At 40.0% G+C, this 14,975-nt stretch overlaps 1 protein-coding gene across 1 annotated transcript in view; it reads right to left on the bottom strand.

Moving 5' to 3' along the window:
* Ube4a (ubiquitination factor E4A) overlaps window positions 1–13,178 on the bottom strand; it is a 36,850-nt gene extending 23,672 nt beyond the window's left edge. Inside the window, exons 1-5 of the mRNA XM_003472798.5 lie at window positions 13,022–13,178; window positions 6,933–7,093; window positions 3,253–3,426; window positions 2,545–2,657; window positions 473–625 (exon numbers count right to left, since the gene is read on the bottom strand). Coding sequence (XP_003472846.1) covers window positions 473–625; window positions 2,545–2,657; window positions 3,253–3,426; window positions 6,933–7,053 — 561 coding nt within the window. The 5' untranslated portion in view covers window positions 7,054–7,093; window positions 13,022–13,178. The remainder of the gene's footprint in view (window positions 1–472; window positions 626–2,544; window positions 2,658–3,252; window positions 3,427–6,932; window positions 7,094–13,021) is intronic.
* Window positions 13,179–14,975: the final 1,797 nt, after the last annotated feature.

Here is a 14,975-nt window from a genome sequence, read left to right as displayed (position 1 = left end):
GAAGAATACAGCTGTATAGTGGAATAAGGGTAGACACAGTAAAGGTTTAGAATAGACATTAGGTCCAATATTTCAAGTACCTCTCGGGTATTCTTGAAAATTTATAACAGATTAACTATTTGTCTTAAGAAAATACCTACCTGCTAAAATCTCAATCTTGGAAATGACAAGTTTAGCCTAGTTTTTAACATTTACACTTCAAGGGCAATGAATTTTTCAGACCTATTTTTGAGGGTGTGGTTCTAACAGGGTTGGACACAGATAGAGGGCACTGGTTAACTAGGAAAAGAGGTAAACTCCAAGTCATAGAAAACAGAATAAGGTTGGATAAACTCACAGTGCTTCTGATATTAAGTTCCAGATATCTTATGATGGGGATAAACTGATTAAAGTTACTGATCCAACTCTCACTTCTGTGCTAAACTCATACCCAAGAAGACGATAGAGTATTCAGTGGGGATTATTCCTTTACCTCCTCCTTGGCTCTTTGGAAGCAGAAGTAAAGGTAACAAAAAATGTGTCTCTCTCCTGCATCTCTATCAGCAGAGAGGTTTAATGTTGTAGAAGAAGTCATGTTAATCAAATGGTTTCCTGGATCTTGAAGTAACAAGCGAGCAAAGATAGCCTATTAAGAAAAACACACAAAAAACACTAAACCAATACTGATATAATCTTAGGACATTAAAATGTAAAAAGTAATTTGGAGTTAGGCATGGTAGTGTACACCCGTAATCCCAGCACTCAAAGGGCAGAGGCTGGAGGATCACCCTAAGTTTGAGGACAGCCTGGGCAATACAGTGAGTTTAAAGTCAGCCTAAACTACATAGTGAGGCCCCACTTAAAAAAAAAGAAAGAAAGAAAGAAAGGGAAGAGGAGGGAAAAGATAAGCAAAGCCAAGCAAAATATAGGAATAGTAAGAATTATGGGCTTGGTTTAGAGTGAAGGGAAAAAAAATGACCCAGTATATTCAGAAAATGTTAGACAAAGCTGGACATAGAGGCACTTTCCTGTAATTCTAGCACTTGGGAGGCTGAGCCAAGAGGATCACTGTGAATTTGAGGCCATCCTGGGCTACACAGAATTTAAAGCCAGCCTAACCTACATAGCAAGACTTTGTTTCAAAAAAACAAAAACGAAACCAAAAACACCACAAAGTGTTAGACAATAATTGTATATTTATAATTACCCTAAATCAAAATTTAAGTGTCTTAAAAATCCCAGCACAGGAATATTGAATAGTGCTCAGCATCAGTGATTATATTTGTATGTGAAATTTATTATTTTATGTGACTGTTGCTCTCAATCAGACTTACATAATTTTTTTGAGACAGTATCCTGATATGTAGTTCATAGTGGCCTTGAACTTATGGCAATCTTCCTGCCTCAGCCTCCCAAGGGCTAGGATTACATTCCTGGCAATATAAAAATTTAAATGTGTAAAGTGAAACTATGCTTTGTCAAGCGTCTGCCCTACCAACGTCAATCCAACACCTGTATGGTACAGTGCACTTGTACAATGGATCTTCAGTGTCTCCCAAAGGCCAGGAATTAAAGGCTGGGTCCCCAGGATGGTACTACTGCATGATGGTAGAGAAGTCAGGAGAGGCCTGGTAGAAGGTACTCAGGTCACTGGGGTGCCCTTGAAGGGGATGTGAGACCTGGGTCATTTTCTCCTCTTTGTCACTCTGTGGCACATGATGTGCATGCCTGTGCCCACCGTGCGCTTTGACATAGCCCAAAACAATGGGACAACTGATCAGAGACAAGTTAAACCACTACAATACTGTGAGCCGCTACAGTAACATAAAGCTAACACAGCACTGTTTTAAACTGGACTTGGTGGTTTCGCCTGTGATCTCAGGCAAGAGGGTCACAAGCTTGAGCCCACCCTGGGTAACTTGGTGAGACCCTGTCTCAAGATGAAAACTAAAAAGGGACTGGGGATGCAGCTCAGTTCAAAGGCTCTTTACTCTGCCTAAAACAAAATAAAGAAAGAAAGAAACTAATAGAGAAAATAAGTCAGGTACATAAAAAAGCCCCATGAGTCAGAAAATGACCATAGTATTCCCATTAGAGATATACACAGATTACTCTAGGTACCCATAGCAGGAAGTAACAACTCCTGTCTGGCAAGCTTTGTAAATAAGATGGCATTTTAAGTGCTAATTTTTTTTTTTTTTTGGCAGTGCTGTGGATTCAACTCAAGGCAATCACATCCAGCCACATCCACAGCCCAGCCTTTGTATTTTTTTATTTTGACAAGGTCTTGATAAATTGCTAAATTCCATAGGCTGGGCTTGAACTTGTGAGTCTCTTGCCTAAGCCTCCTAGAATTACAGGCATGTGCTACTATGTCCAGCTTTAATGTGTTCTTAAAGATATGCAGATTTGGACATATGCTGATGGACAATGAGAAGATTCCAAAAAAGGAACTCCATAGCAATGTAAGAGATAGAGGCAAGCAAACTCGCAGAGAACTGTGAGCAGCATTTGGTTACACGCTAATTTTCGCTAAAGGCACATGTTAGGAACGGAGAATGGTACCTGCTCAACATTGCTCATATCCAGCCAGTCCTGATCTTCCAACTCTACTGCCATCTCTTCCAAATACACACAGCGACTTGGGATGCCATTCCCACTTTTCATGCTTGGATCACCTGGGAAAGGTTTTAATCTGGCAGGTTAAGATAATGCTCTTTGGGGCTGGGGATTTAGCTCAGTGGTGTAAGCACCTGCCTTGCAAGTGTGTGGTTGTGAGTTTGATCCCCGGTACCGACAAAAAGACAAAAAAAAAAAAAAAAGAATAATGCTCCTTGTTTTACAATTAACCTTTACATCATTTGTTTTGACCTCTAAGATTATCCTGAGTAATACCAGAATGATCTTGATAGACAATATATTTATCTACAGATTGAAATCCCTCTCTTTTACTCTTCCGACAAAACATGGGCTCCTCTCAGGGATTCTATATTGGAAGAAAATGGACCTGGCTATCATTCTTATTTCCTTTTCAAGGTAGTAAAGACAAGTAGCTATCTGGCCTGGACAGTAGCGAAACAGGAAAGAAAGATCAGTTTAAACACTGTTCTTTAGGTCACAACAAAAGCTTTCTAAAACAGAAAACCTGTGTTCTGGGGAGTATTGTGCATTTGTTTAGTCATTAGATGCAAGAAGTTTCTACCAGCCAAAGGACTTTCTAGCCCAAGCCCAAGTAGGAAGGCAGAATAACAATTGTTTGAGTCTATAACTCACTGTTGTCCAGTGTGATGAGGAAGATTCTTTGGATCATGTGATTGATGTTGAGTTGCTCACATATTTCTTGCTGTGACCGGAATGAACGGCTGATCTCAGCCACAGAGTAATCAAATTCGTCCAGGCTCTCTGACACACTATTATCGGAGTCATCTGGGCTTGCTGGGAGTTCATCTGTTGGGACATGTATGCTATTAAACATTGTACCCTAAAGAGAAACAAGTATACTACCAAGAGTGATATATGTAACTAAGACGAAGATAATTTTGGATGTGAAACAAGTTAATCACCTAATTAGTAAACATCTCAAGTAAGGCAAGGTAAGTATAGGTTCTGAAATCCCTCGCTATAAATCTTTCCTTTCTTTTTTGCTTTGGTGATGCTGGGGATTGAACCGAGGACCTTGTGCATGCAGGGCAAGAACTCTACCACTGAGCCACATCCCCAGCCCCCTTGCCATAAATCTTACCACACTGCATTAAGCAAAGCGTCATTATTTATACCTGTGATTTTACTACGTTACTTTGCCTACCAAATCCTAGTGAATGAGGAATTGCTTAATAGGTCAAAATGCCTATAATCATTTTAAATGTATGGCTTTTTCCTGGGAACACATTTATCTTCATAATTCCAAACTGTAAAGGAAAACATAGAAAGTCTCCTTTGAACTAATTTCCTACAGAGAACCAGACAATGCTCCAGATCTCCACTGCCCTAAGTTCTGGTACCAATGTTCATTACCACAATTTTTCATTAAAAAGGAGAGAGGATCATATTATACACAACACCTTTCAATTGCTGGCTTTTTTTCCTATTTTTTTTTTTTTTTTTGTCTTTGTCTTTTTCCTTTTTATCGATACCGGGGATCGAACTCACGACTGCCTGCTTGCAAGGCAGGCACTTATGCCGCTGAGCTAAATCTCCAGCCCCAACCACTTTTTTAAAAATTCATTCCTTGACTGATGGCATTTGGGTTGTTTCCTTCTGTTACAAATTGTGCTGCTGTAAACATGGGTGCACATATATCACTGTGGTATGATGCTTTTAACTTTTCTGGGAAAATACCCAGAGGTAGAATGGGTGAAATGGGTTTTTGAGGAATCTCCACAGTGATTTCTACAGTGGTTGCACCAGCCTATAGGGTGAAGGGTGACTTTTTCCCTATAGGGCCTGCAGCTTTGTTAGTGGTTGATTTCTGGATGACAGCCATTCTTACTGGGGTGAGATGGGATCTCAGCTTTGTTTAATTTGCTTGGAGGACCAAAGACTTCCTCGGCACCAATACCTTTCCCTAGTAGGTCACAGAAGCCTATTTCATTCCTCTGAAGAGCTGCATTTCGTCGCACGTTCTGCATGCACTACCATTTATGTAGTTACTTAAACTCCAAGTTTAGTCAACTGATGAATATCAGGGATGTTTCCAACTTTTTGTGATTTTAAATAACACTGCACATGCCTGGCAAGCACCAGGTCGTGAATTCGATTCCTAGTACCAGCAACAACAAAAAATAACATGATACATTTCTTGTGTCTTTGTTTGCAAGAGCATTTTTCTAGGATTAATTCACAGGTGTAGAGTTACTGGTTCAGAGCTTGAACACTAAAAAAGTTAACGTACTAACAATTTGCCTTTGAGACAAATTGCTCTAACATGCCTACCCACTAGTATATGAGAGTATGTGTTTAAATTTTCAAAAATTTCACAGGTAAAAAAATGACTGGTTGGGGCCAGGGATATAGCTTAGCAGCACAGTGTCTGCCTGGAAAGCAGAAGGTTCTGAGATTGATTCCTGGTACCAAACAAACACAAAACTGACTGGTTTATTGTTTTGATTGCCATTTCTCTAATGATTAGTCAAAACAGATTTTTTTTCATCATTTGATTATATACAAATTGTTTGTCATATCTTCCCCCCCTGCTTTCTCATTAGCTGAATCCCTTTAATTTTCTATAAAACAACTTAAGAGTGCCTCTCAGAATGTAAAAGGCTATAAATATAGTGCTATGACCTGGAATGATGGTGCATGCCTATAATTCCAACACATGGGGAGGCCAGGTCAGGATTTCAAGTTCTAACCCAACTAGGGTAGTTTAGAGATTAATGTAATGCTGTCTCTAAAAAGGAACAAAAAAGCTGGGATTGTAGCTCAGTGCAAAGGCCCTAGGTTCAATCTCTAGTACTGCAAAAACAAAAAACAAAACAAAAACCCCACAAAAAAAAAGGCATGCCACATGCTATAATTGTAATTCAGGGGTAGAGCCCTTATTTAGCATGTATGAGGCCCTGGATCCAATTTCCAGTACCATAAACAAAAGCAATATTATTGATTGAAAATCTTGCATGAGCCTAAAACTGCTTTTCTTATCAGACTGGTTCTTCTTAAAGTCCTGGAAAAACTCTCAGAAGTGAGAGTTGCTTCAGTATAGGGAGTTTCATGAAAGTGAAGCTCAATACAGGAGGCAAAGGTTTTGGCAGAGTAATTCTGGCGGCAGACAGGTTGGACTTGTAGCATGACAAACTCAGTGTCAACAAAGTACGATGATGAGGTGCCAAAGGAGCAACAGAAGGGCATGTGCCAGCCTCGTTCCCACTGCCTGGTGCCCGTGACCTGCTGCTCCAGTCGGCCTGTTTACAGCGTGTTGAAAAGTCAGCACTGCACTTAATCCGTGCCATGCTCTATCTGTTACTCTGCCTCCTGCTCATCTGCCTTGATTTTTCTTTTTTCTTTAATCTGTTTTGACTTTAACAATTTGTATTCAATCCTAATCACAAAGAAAAACCACAATTCACCTATGTACCTTAACTTTTATTTTTTTTAAATAAAGGGAAAATTTATACATTTCTTCCTTTCTTTTTGGGGTTCCAAGGATTGAATCATGAACTCACATTTGCCAGGCAGGTGCTTATGTCTCCTTTTCTTAAAAGAAAAACACTTGTTCTTTTTGGGAAGGAGGAAAAAGGAGAACACATTCTTCTTTGAAAGAATGCAAATGTTAATACATTAGAAAAATATCGTCAGTCTTGTGGTCTATGCCTTCTGCTAGAAGAAGTTGGGCTAGATCTTAAATCTGGTCCTGACTGAGAAAAACCTTGTTTTCTGGTTAGCTGAGAGATGGTTTTGATTTTTTTTCACTTCAAAGCTAAATAGTAGATTTTTCTTAGAAGTCTGTCCTAGCAGCAGTAAGCTACAGTTGAGGTCACTCAACAGAATGGAAGCAGCACTCCACTTGCGAGCCTTCTTAAGGGCTAAATTTAAGACGAATGTCTTTTTTCTACAGCTCAAAAAATGTTTATAGCTCTTTCTTTTACATGTGCGTATAACTTGTTTCCACACCTTCACTCACTACCTTGGTTTCCTAGGTTAAAGATTCGTTTTAAAAGCTTTACTGGGTGATCATGTGACGACAGCTTTGGGATCGCAATGGACATCTGTTCCTATGGAACCACCTGTTATCTGGCTTCTTTTCATGCAAGTGAGAAGACGGGAGGGGGAAGGCCCGCAAACAGAAACTACTGCCACCACCAAGCAAACAAAAAGGCTCTTGGCCCAAACAAACAAAAACCAAATTCGGCTCCATACTTAAATTCCAATTGTAATTAGGTACCTGAACAATACTTACTTGGGAAAGACCCCATGCCAAGGCCATGTCATCTGCTGCTCCTGGCTCCCCTACTTACCAGATTGCTGCTTCAGCTGCTCTTTTTGGATTGCTGCAAACTGTTTGGCATCAGCCAGGGAGCCAAAAAGAGCAGCAAAGGGGTTACTTGAGATGTTGTTGTTATTTTCCTGGTCTGTCATTTCACTTTAAGGTATCCTCCATCCAGACCTAGGGGTGGGGCTGTGCAAAGGGCAGGTATTAGAAGAGCAGGTAACACAACAGCTGTAATGTACCCACGCTTGTTTCTTTTCCCACCACTTAACACAACACATTTGAGACTTTGGGTTAACATTTGCCAAATCCAGTTTCAAAACTCAAAGATTTTTGGCAAGATGGTTACAAACCTACCAACTGGCCATGATGGCCTGACTTGGGGACAGCTAAAACCAAAATACCTAAATCATGCTCAAACTGAATGCATTTATCTGTTGCTATGTTCCTATCCCCGGTACAAAAAAAAAAAAAAAAAAAAAAAGAGAGAGAGAGAGAGAGAGAGAGAGAGAAAAGAGAAAAAGAAAACAGGGTAAACAGAATTACTAATACTGGGTGTGATAGCGCATGCCTGTCATCCCAGCAGTCAGAGGACTGCCACAAGTTCAAGAACACACTAGGCCACACAGTGAGACCAAGGCCAACCTGAATGACAGAGTAAGACCCTGTCTCAAAAAAAGAAAGCAAGCAAGAAAGAAAACAAAGAAAAGAAATTACTGACAAAGAGAGAATTCCTTAATAATTATAAGGATGACAAGGCACTTAGGAAATAAGCCAAGAACTATGGATTTCACATAAGTCTCCAAGCTGCCAACCTAGTTCTCATTCACTGTGGGGAGGACAAAGTGGTACTGACTCAAGACTCCTATGACTTAGGGTTGAAGCTAGGAATTCCTCACCATATAGAAACGCACAGATTTGGAATGGTAAATCAGAGCTGGAACCTGATCAGCTGTATATTCTGGATCTTTAATGTATATTAAGCAAACTCTTTCATTCTCTCTCTCTCTCTCTTGTCTTTTTGAGGCAGGGTCTCACTGTGTGGTTCAGGCTGGCCTTGGGCTCACTTTGTAGCCCAGGCTGGTCTCGAAAAGGAATGATCCACCTGCCTCAACCTCCCAAGTGCTGGGATTACAGGAGTGTGCCATTACACCCGGCAATCTATATTTATAGACTTAAAACTATTGACATTTGTTCAACTAAAATCTGAAGTCTTTACTTAATTTTACATGTAAATTTCTGATTTCTTACAATACTGAAGAAATAAAAATTTCTTCATTTAACATAACCCCAAAGAATAACCCCATTTCTTGATTTAACATAACCCCAAAGAATATCAATTCCAACTGTTAAGCATAATGTGTAACCCAGTGACAGATACATACTTGAAAGATATTTAGAAGCTGTCAGAGCCTGCATTTGACTCTTACACTTCATTCAAAGTCCAGTGAACTCAGTGGTACAATGGGATGAGAAAAGCTCCTGGAAAGGCTTTCTTCCCTTTGTAAAAGACTAAGGCTACAGGATAAAAATTCAACCCTGAAAAGGGTCTGCAGAGACACAGAGCAAGAACATTCTGCTTAGGAGGATCCTGAACTGCTATAGGGCCTTAGAAAGAGTATGAACAGGGGTTTAAAAAAGAAAAGAAAAAGACCATGTGGCCTACATTTAGTTTATAAGGTAAGATTCTTTATGGAATTGTATTTTAAAAACTAATGCAAATAAAAAAATTACCCTTAATAAAAAAGTTCATCTTCACAGCATGAAGAGTTTATAATGCTTAATAATTTTCAGGCATCTCCACCAGCTGCTCCACGTGTGCCGTTTTTCTGCATAAGAGCTAAGGGCTAATTAACTGTAACAACTTAGGTACAAAGCCTGGTATCCTTCTCAGCACGGAAGGGGCTTCAACAGACTGAACTGTTAGATCTTGCTCTATTTTATTTTTTGCTATGTCTAATTTAGTCAAGCTTAATTGCAGAAAAAATATCAGAGTTAGTTTTGGAACTGACGAGGAACCTTAAGAAGACTGTAATCATTATGCAAGCTTAATCATCATCTCTAATTCATTTGGAGACACCCTGAATTGTCTGTTACTTGATTACCACCATTTCTCTAATCCTGAGGTACCATGAATTCCAGAGGAATGCAAAAAGTGTAATGAGCTCTTATTTTTTGTCTCCAAAATGCCATCCTCTTTTTTCAGCATGACATGCTCAATTTTTCTTCTGGGTATTAGTTTCATAAATTAATTCTATGTATTCAGAAAGGGTTCAGCTCACCCACCAGGTCCAGGAATAGGCATATGAATCGGGTCTTTTGCAAGAAAATAGTATTTTCTGGCCAACTCAAGATTGGACACAAGATACTAGCATGGCCTACCGGAGTCAGTGAACACTAGCTTCAGGATTTTAGCTGAGCTTACAGAAAAGGGAATTCTTTTTGTCTAATTGGTTTGGTAGGTTGGTAAGCTATAAAGCTCGAGTTCTGCACCATCTAGAAAAAGTCTACCTTGACACTAAGCTAACACACAGGGGAAAAAAAAAAAGAGTGAAAGATGGGATAGAAAAAGTCTTTCAGACTTTTCAGTTATAGAAGTCAGTAAGTACCCCCTTCAATTGCATAAATCAGTTTGAATTTTTAAAAACACAACTGAAGAGTCCAGATGATTACCAAGAAATACATCACCTGCACCACATACGCAGAGAAAGATGAAACTCATGTATATAGTATACTTGACAGACTCTTAAGATTATCAAGAGACATAAGATTTATTATCATAGGTGATATTATTTCTTTCTTCTGTAATATTGTTATTATACCACTAGGCAAAGAAGCTAACTTATTATATTTTATCTGTATTTTTACTGGGGTTTACAATTTTCTATAATATATATATATATATATATATTACCCCTCTCTTATAACCAGTAGCATTATCCATGATCTTACTCGAAGGTAGGGGCTACATCCCACATGCCTTGGGATGTAGTTAAAGGTAAGACCACCAGGTGAGACACCACTGTTCCTTGGAATCTAAAGTGTGTGTTGACTATAGAATGGAATTCAATCTGTTGTCATCTCAAATGTCTGTTAAAAACACAAAGACTTTACTAAACTCAATACACAGTGGCTGGAGATTTAGCTCAGCAGCATAAGCATCTGCCTTGTAAGTGCGCCACTGTGAGTTTGATCCCCGGTACCGATTAAAAAAAAATACACACACAAACTCTTCATGAAAAATAAAAGGCTCAGGCCAGGTGCGGTGAGGCATCTGTGTAATTCTAGTACTTGGGAGGCTGAGGCAGGAGGACTGCCCTGAATTTGAGATCAACTGATGCTACAAAGTGAGTTTAAGGACAGCTTATACTACAAAGTGAGACCCTGTCTCAAACAAACAAACAAACCTAAACCTCAACTATGTAATAATACGAGGACTGATCACTTAATGAGAACATATACAGAGATGCCAGCTTAGGTTTATTCAATTAAGTTACATATATAAGTAAGAGTACCTAGATATCACCTATTCTTAAAAGAAATAATAAAATGGGGCCAGGGTTTAAGCAGGCTCAGTGCTTTAAGTGCCTGCCTGGCAAACACTATGTGGTGAGTCTGATCCCTTGGTACAAAATAAGAAGAAGAAAATGGAACTTTGATATTTTGTTTAGTATTCAGCAATGTCCTTTTCATTATTTATTTTTAGTACTGAGTACTGAACCAGGGCCATTGCACTGTGCTAATTCCAGTCCTTTTTAAATCCTGAGACAGGGTCTCACTAAATTGTCCATGTTGAACTTGAACTTGTGATTCTCCTGTTGCAGCTTCTCAGAGTACTAAGATTACATGTTTTGTTTTGTTTAAAGCCAGGGTTTTGATATGTAGGTCAGGCTGGCCCTGAACTCACTAGTATAGCCTATGTTGTTCTCAAACTCAAGGCGATATTCCTATCTTAGTCACTCATATGCTACGATTATATGGAGGCACACATGCAATGCTAGAATTACAGGTATAACCATCAAACCTGGCTAGCAGTGTTCTTTTTTTTTTTTTCCTTTTTCTTTTTGGAGACAGGGCCATACTATGTAATTCAGGTTGGCTTTGAATGTGCTATGCTGCCCAGATGGTCCTGAACTTGCAGTGATCCTCTTTTGAGCTAGGATTACAGGCATGTGCCACCATGTCCAGCACGATGTCTTTTTTTTTTTTAAATGGTAAAAGCTTTTAATAACATTGAATGTGATTTCATAGGCAACCAATTAGCAGATGAAACATTTAACTTTACTTAAAACCAATATTCCACTGAAGAAAGGTGAACTCCAAACGCATCCTCTTATACTGACCAACATAACTAAGTACAAATGAAGTCAGTGGTGTACCCCATTAGCATGCTGTGCTGTATGTCAATAAAACAAGCCCTCCCCTACCCTGAACCCTGGCCCCTGGCAAACATAGATAAATGATTGTGCACTGCAAGAGCACAATGTCTTATTTTAAATCTCTTCAGCTGGGTGTGGTAGTGCACAACTGTAATCCCAGCATTCAGGGAACTCAGGCAAGATGATCATTGTCAATTTCAAGCCAGTTTGGGCTACATAGTGAGTTCAAAGCCAGCCTGAACTACATAGTGAAAACTTGTCTCAAAAAACAAAAAAGCTTCTTCATTTCAACTGTAATGCAGATATAACCCTATCCTTTTAACAGTCTTTGGGATGGTACAACCACCAATCCTTAAGACTTTTTTGGGTTGGATTAAAAAAAAAAAGTCCTCCTTCAAAACAACTGTATACCCACTGCCAGGGCAAATGTCTGTAAAGCGCTGTCTATATCTGGCCCTACAAAATTCTCTCATTGTTTCCTGATGTAAGTTTTTGCCTATGAATAATACTGCTAATTTTTAAAGGCCACTGTCAGCTTTTTCGAGCAAATATTTTAACATCAGACCTGTCAGTGTTTTAAGATAGAAATGTTAGCTGTGTGAGGTAGTGCACACCTGTGATTCCAGAACTCAAGAGGCCTAGGCAACAGGATTGCCAACAAATTCAAGGCCAGCCTGAGTTAATGGCTTGCCTGAACTACATAGAAAGACCCCATCTGAAAAAAAAATTTTTTTGAAAACCTGTAAAACTGGCATTGTTAAAATCAAGCTCTGTGCGTATCTCAGTAACAGCACTAGCACACGTAAGATTTTGTGCTCAGTCTCCAGTATTACACACACATACATGTAAATAAATAAATAAAGTATACCAAGCTGTATTCAATCACACTCTATAAGGTGTCTGTCCTGGTAATACATGCATCAAATTAAGACAGGCATTTTAAAAATGCTTTCAGTGTAACATATTTCACCCAGTAACACGTTCAGGCCATGCAAAGGCAGCAACAAATCCTTTCAATACATCTAGGACTTCATCAAGTTAAAAAAGCAGGCAGCATTCTTTCTTGTGTCTCATTTTATCTCAGATGGGTGCCCCTGGGGGATCAAAATGGTCAAGGTCAGTGACAACAGACACTCTTGCTCTGGGAGCAAGAAACGGACCCCTAGGGAAACACTCATTAAATTTAAGCTCTTGAATTGCAGTCACTGAATTTTAAAAGTGTCTTATAAATTTAAGAACATGATGCAGACAGCCAAGAGTTATGAGTGATGAGCCCATTACTTGGCTCAAGAAATGTCAACATCTTGCCATATACACTCAACTGGTTTGATTACTATGCATAATTTAACTTCCTGGCACCTAGCTACCTGTCGTCTACTCTGTATATTTCAGTGCGCCCAGATTCCATAAGGATCCGTGGGAAGGAGGGAGACGCACCTCCTCGATTCAAGTTAAAAGCAAGGAAGTCAAAAGGTAAGGTCAGTATTCTAGCCTTTTTCTGAAGGAACACAGGCAAGCGGGGAAGACAAATGTAGACACGAGAAACTGGAGTACTTGTAAGGGTTTCCAAATCAGGCAGGGTCGAAATTCGTGAAGGAGAGGGTCTCTGTCAGGAAAGCACAGGAGAACGAATTCGGAGGAGGCAAGTGTGCAGAGGACTGGACTGACATTCGATTAGGAGAAAAATCCCCACTTCCGACTCAACAATCCTCTTTCCTCAGACTACCTCCTCTCTTACCAGGGCCTGAAGGGCCAGCAGCGACGACACGACAGTCTCAGGGGCCAAAGGGTTCCCACTTCCGACTCAGCACGGCAACCGGAGCTGACGTCATCACTCAGCGGCAGGGCTGGTAGACTCTCACCTCTGCGCCGGAAGCAGGCTGTGAGCAACCTGAGGAGCAAATAGCAGGCAAACACCGGCAAGGCGCATGCGCAAGTTAGCAGCAGTCGGCTGGGGGCGGAGCGGAAGTGGCTTTGGGATCCAGATAGCGGTAGGCGATTGGGTGGGAGGCTAGAGTGGTTTGGACGTTGGAAATATGTTTGGAGTGGAGGTACAACTTTTTGAGCCCCAGCTCCGCTAGCGACCTCTGTGGCCTTCTGAGTTTTAACTTTTTTGCAGGTCTGTCCATTTCTGAAGCTGTTTCTGTTACTTTTTATAGATTTTATTTTTAAATTTTCATCTTTTTGAGACAGTTTCAATGTGTGGGCAGGCCTTGAATATCATTTTGTAGACCTGGCCTTGAATTATGCCTCAGCTTCCCAAGTGTCGAAATTACAGGCGTGTACCACTACACGCAGCCTCTTTTCATAAGATTTTTAAGAAATATTTCTGAAAAAAAAAAAAAAAACCAGACAAAACACACACACAAAACTATTTCTAAGCAGTAACAAAACCAGTGGTAACAAGTAAAAGTTTTGAGTACCTGTTATGTGCCAGGCAGTGTGCTAGTTTATCAGTACATATGTGTAGTTCACGTTTACATTCCTGTGGGAAGTTGGTGCCTTTCCATAACATATCTTAACTCCTCCATCGTCCCCTTGTCTTGATTCCTTTCCCTTTGCTTTGTAGTTTGCAATACATAATGTTTACATTCCTTCTGTACAGGCAATGCATGTACACAACAGACCCAATTCCTTTGTTTTCAACCCCTATCCCTCCCTTTTTCTCCTTCCATCTTAGTCTTCTTCCTTTTTGAGAATGATCATCCTACTTCCAATTACCTATCTTTTATTTTGCTCTCTTTTTACTCTGGGTTTCTCATATGAAAGAAACCATGTAATATTTAAATTGTGTGTCTGATTTATTTCACTGAACAAGGTCTCAAGAGAGAGACAGATAACACACAGAAAGAGTGCCTTTCTGTCCCTTATGTTGTATGCAGGCTACCACCCTTAGGGCAGGTGTAGCGCTCACCACACCCTTAATCCCAGCGTGCTTAATCCCAAAATTGCTCTATGAATCAATCACTCTAGATCCAGCTACCTCCAAAAAGCCCTATGACTTCATGAGGCTTTGGGAAAACATCTAGACACAAACCATAAAATTTTCCTGAAACATAATCTGTTTAGAGTGGAGTGATGACAGCATTGAAGATTAACAGAGTGGTTGAGGGTGTAGCTTGGTGGCTGAGAATTTGCCTAACGTGCATTTGGTCCTGGTGATATATGGGATAAACTCCCAACCCCATGTCTGGTACAATTTTGTGTTCCCTAAAATCAAAGAATGAATTTTAGGAACAGAGTATATTTGTTGAGAGAAAGAAAGCTTCTGTCTGGGAGAGAGACAGAAGAGGTCCTGAGGGGGTTGCCAAAGACTCTGTCTTTTCTAGGGACTTTTATTAGAGCAAAACCATGAGGTGAGATGGGTCCAAGGTGAGGAAAACTGGGAACTCATAAGGCAAGTGAGCGTGAGGGGGGACGGAAATATAGTCAATCAATATGATTAATTGTTCAGGTAAAATTGACCACATCAGGGACAAATGGGGAATCCAGTCATTTAGCAAGCGGGCATGCTTAAAGAGCAGTGGCTTTCTGTAGGGCGTTGGGATGGTGACTTCTGGCTTCCTCAAGGTGATCCATAACTATTTAGAATATCAATCCCTGATGTTTATTTTTAGGGTGTGGTTGCATTTGTTTTGTATCTTGTCTTGAGACCTGGCCCACAGCAGGACGTGTCTGTCTCTTCCAATGTT

The sequence above is a fragment of the Cavia porcellus genome, unplaced genomic scaffold (genome assembly GCF_034190915.1).
Source record: "Cavia porcellus strain 051 isolate PalLab524CR breed Dunkin Hartley unplaced genomic scaffold, mCavPor4.1 scaffold_9, whole genome shotgun sequence".
NCBI classification, from domain to species: domain Eukaryota; kingdom Metazoa; phylum Chordata; class Mammalia; order Rodentia; family Caviidae; genus Cavia; species Cavia porcellus.
This window is presented reverse-complemented; position numbering and strand designations above follow the sequence as displayed.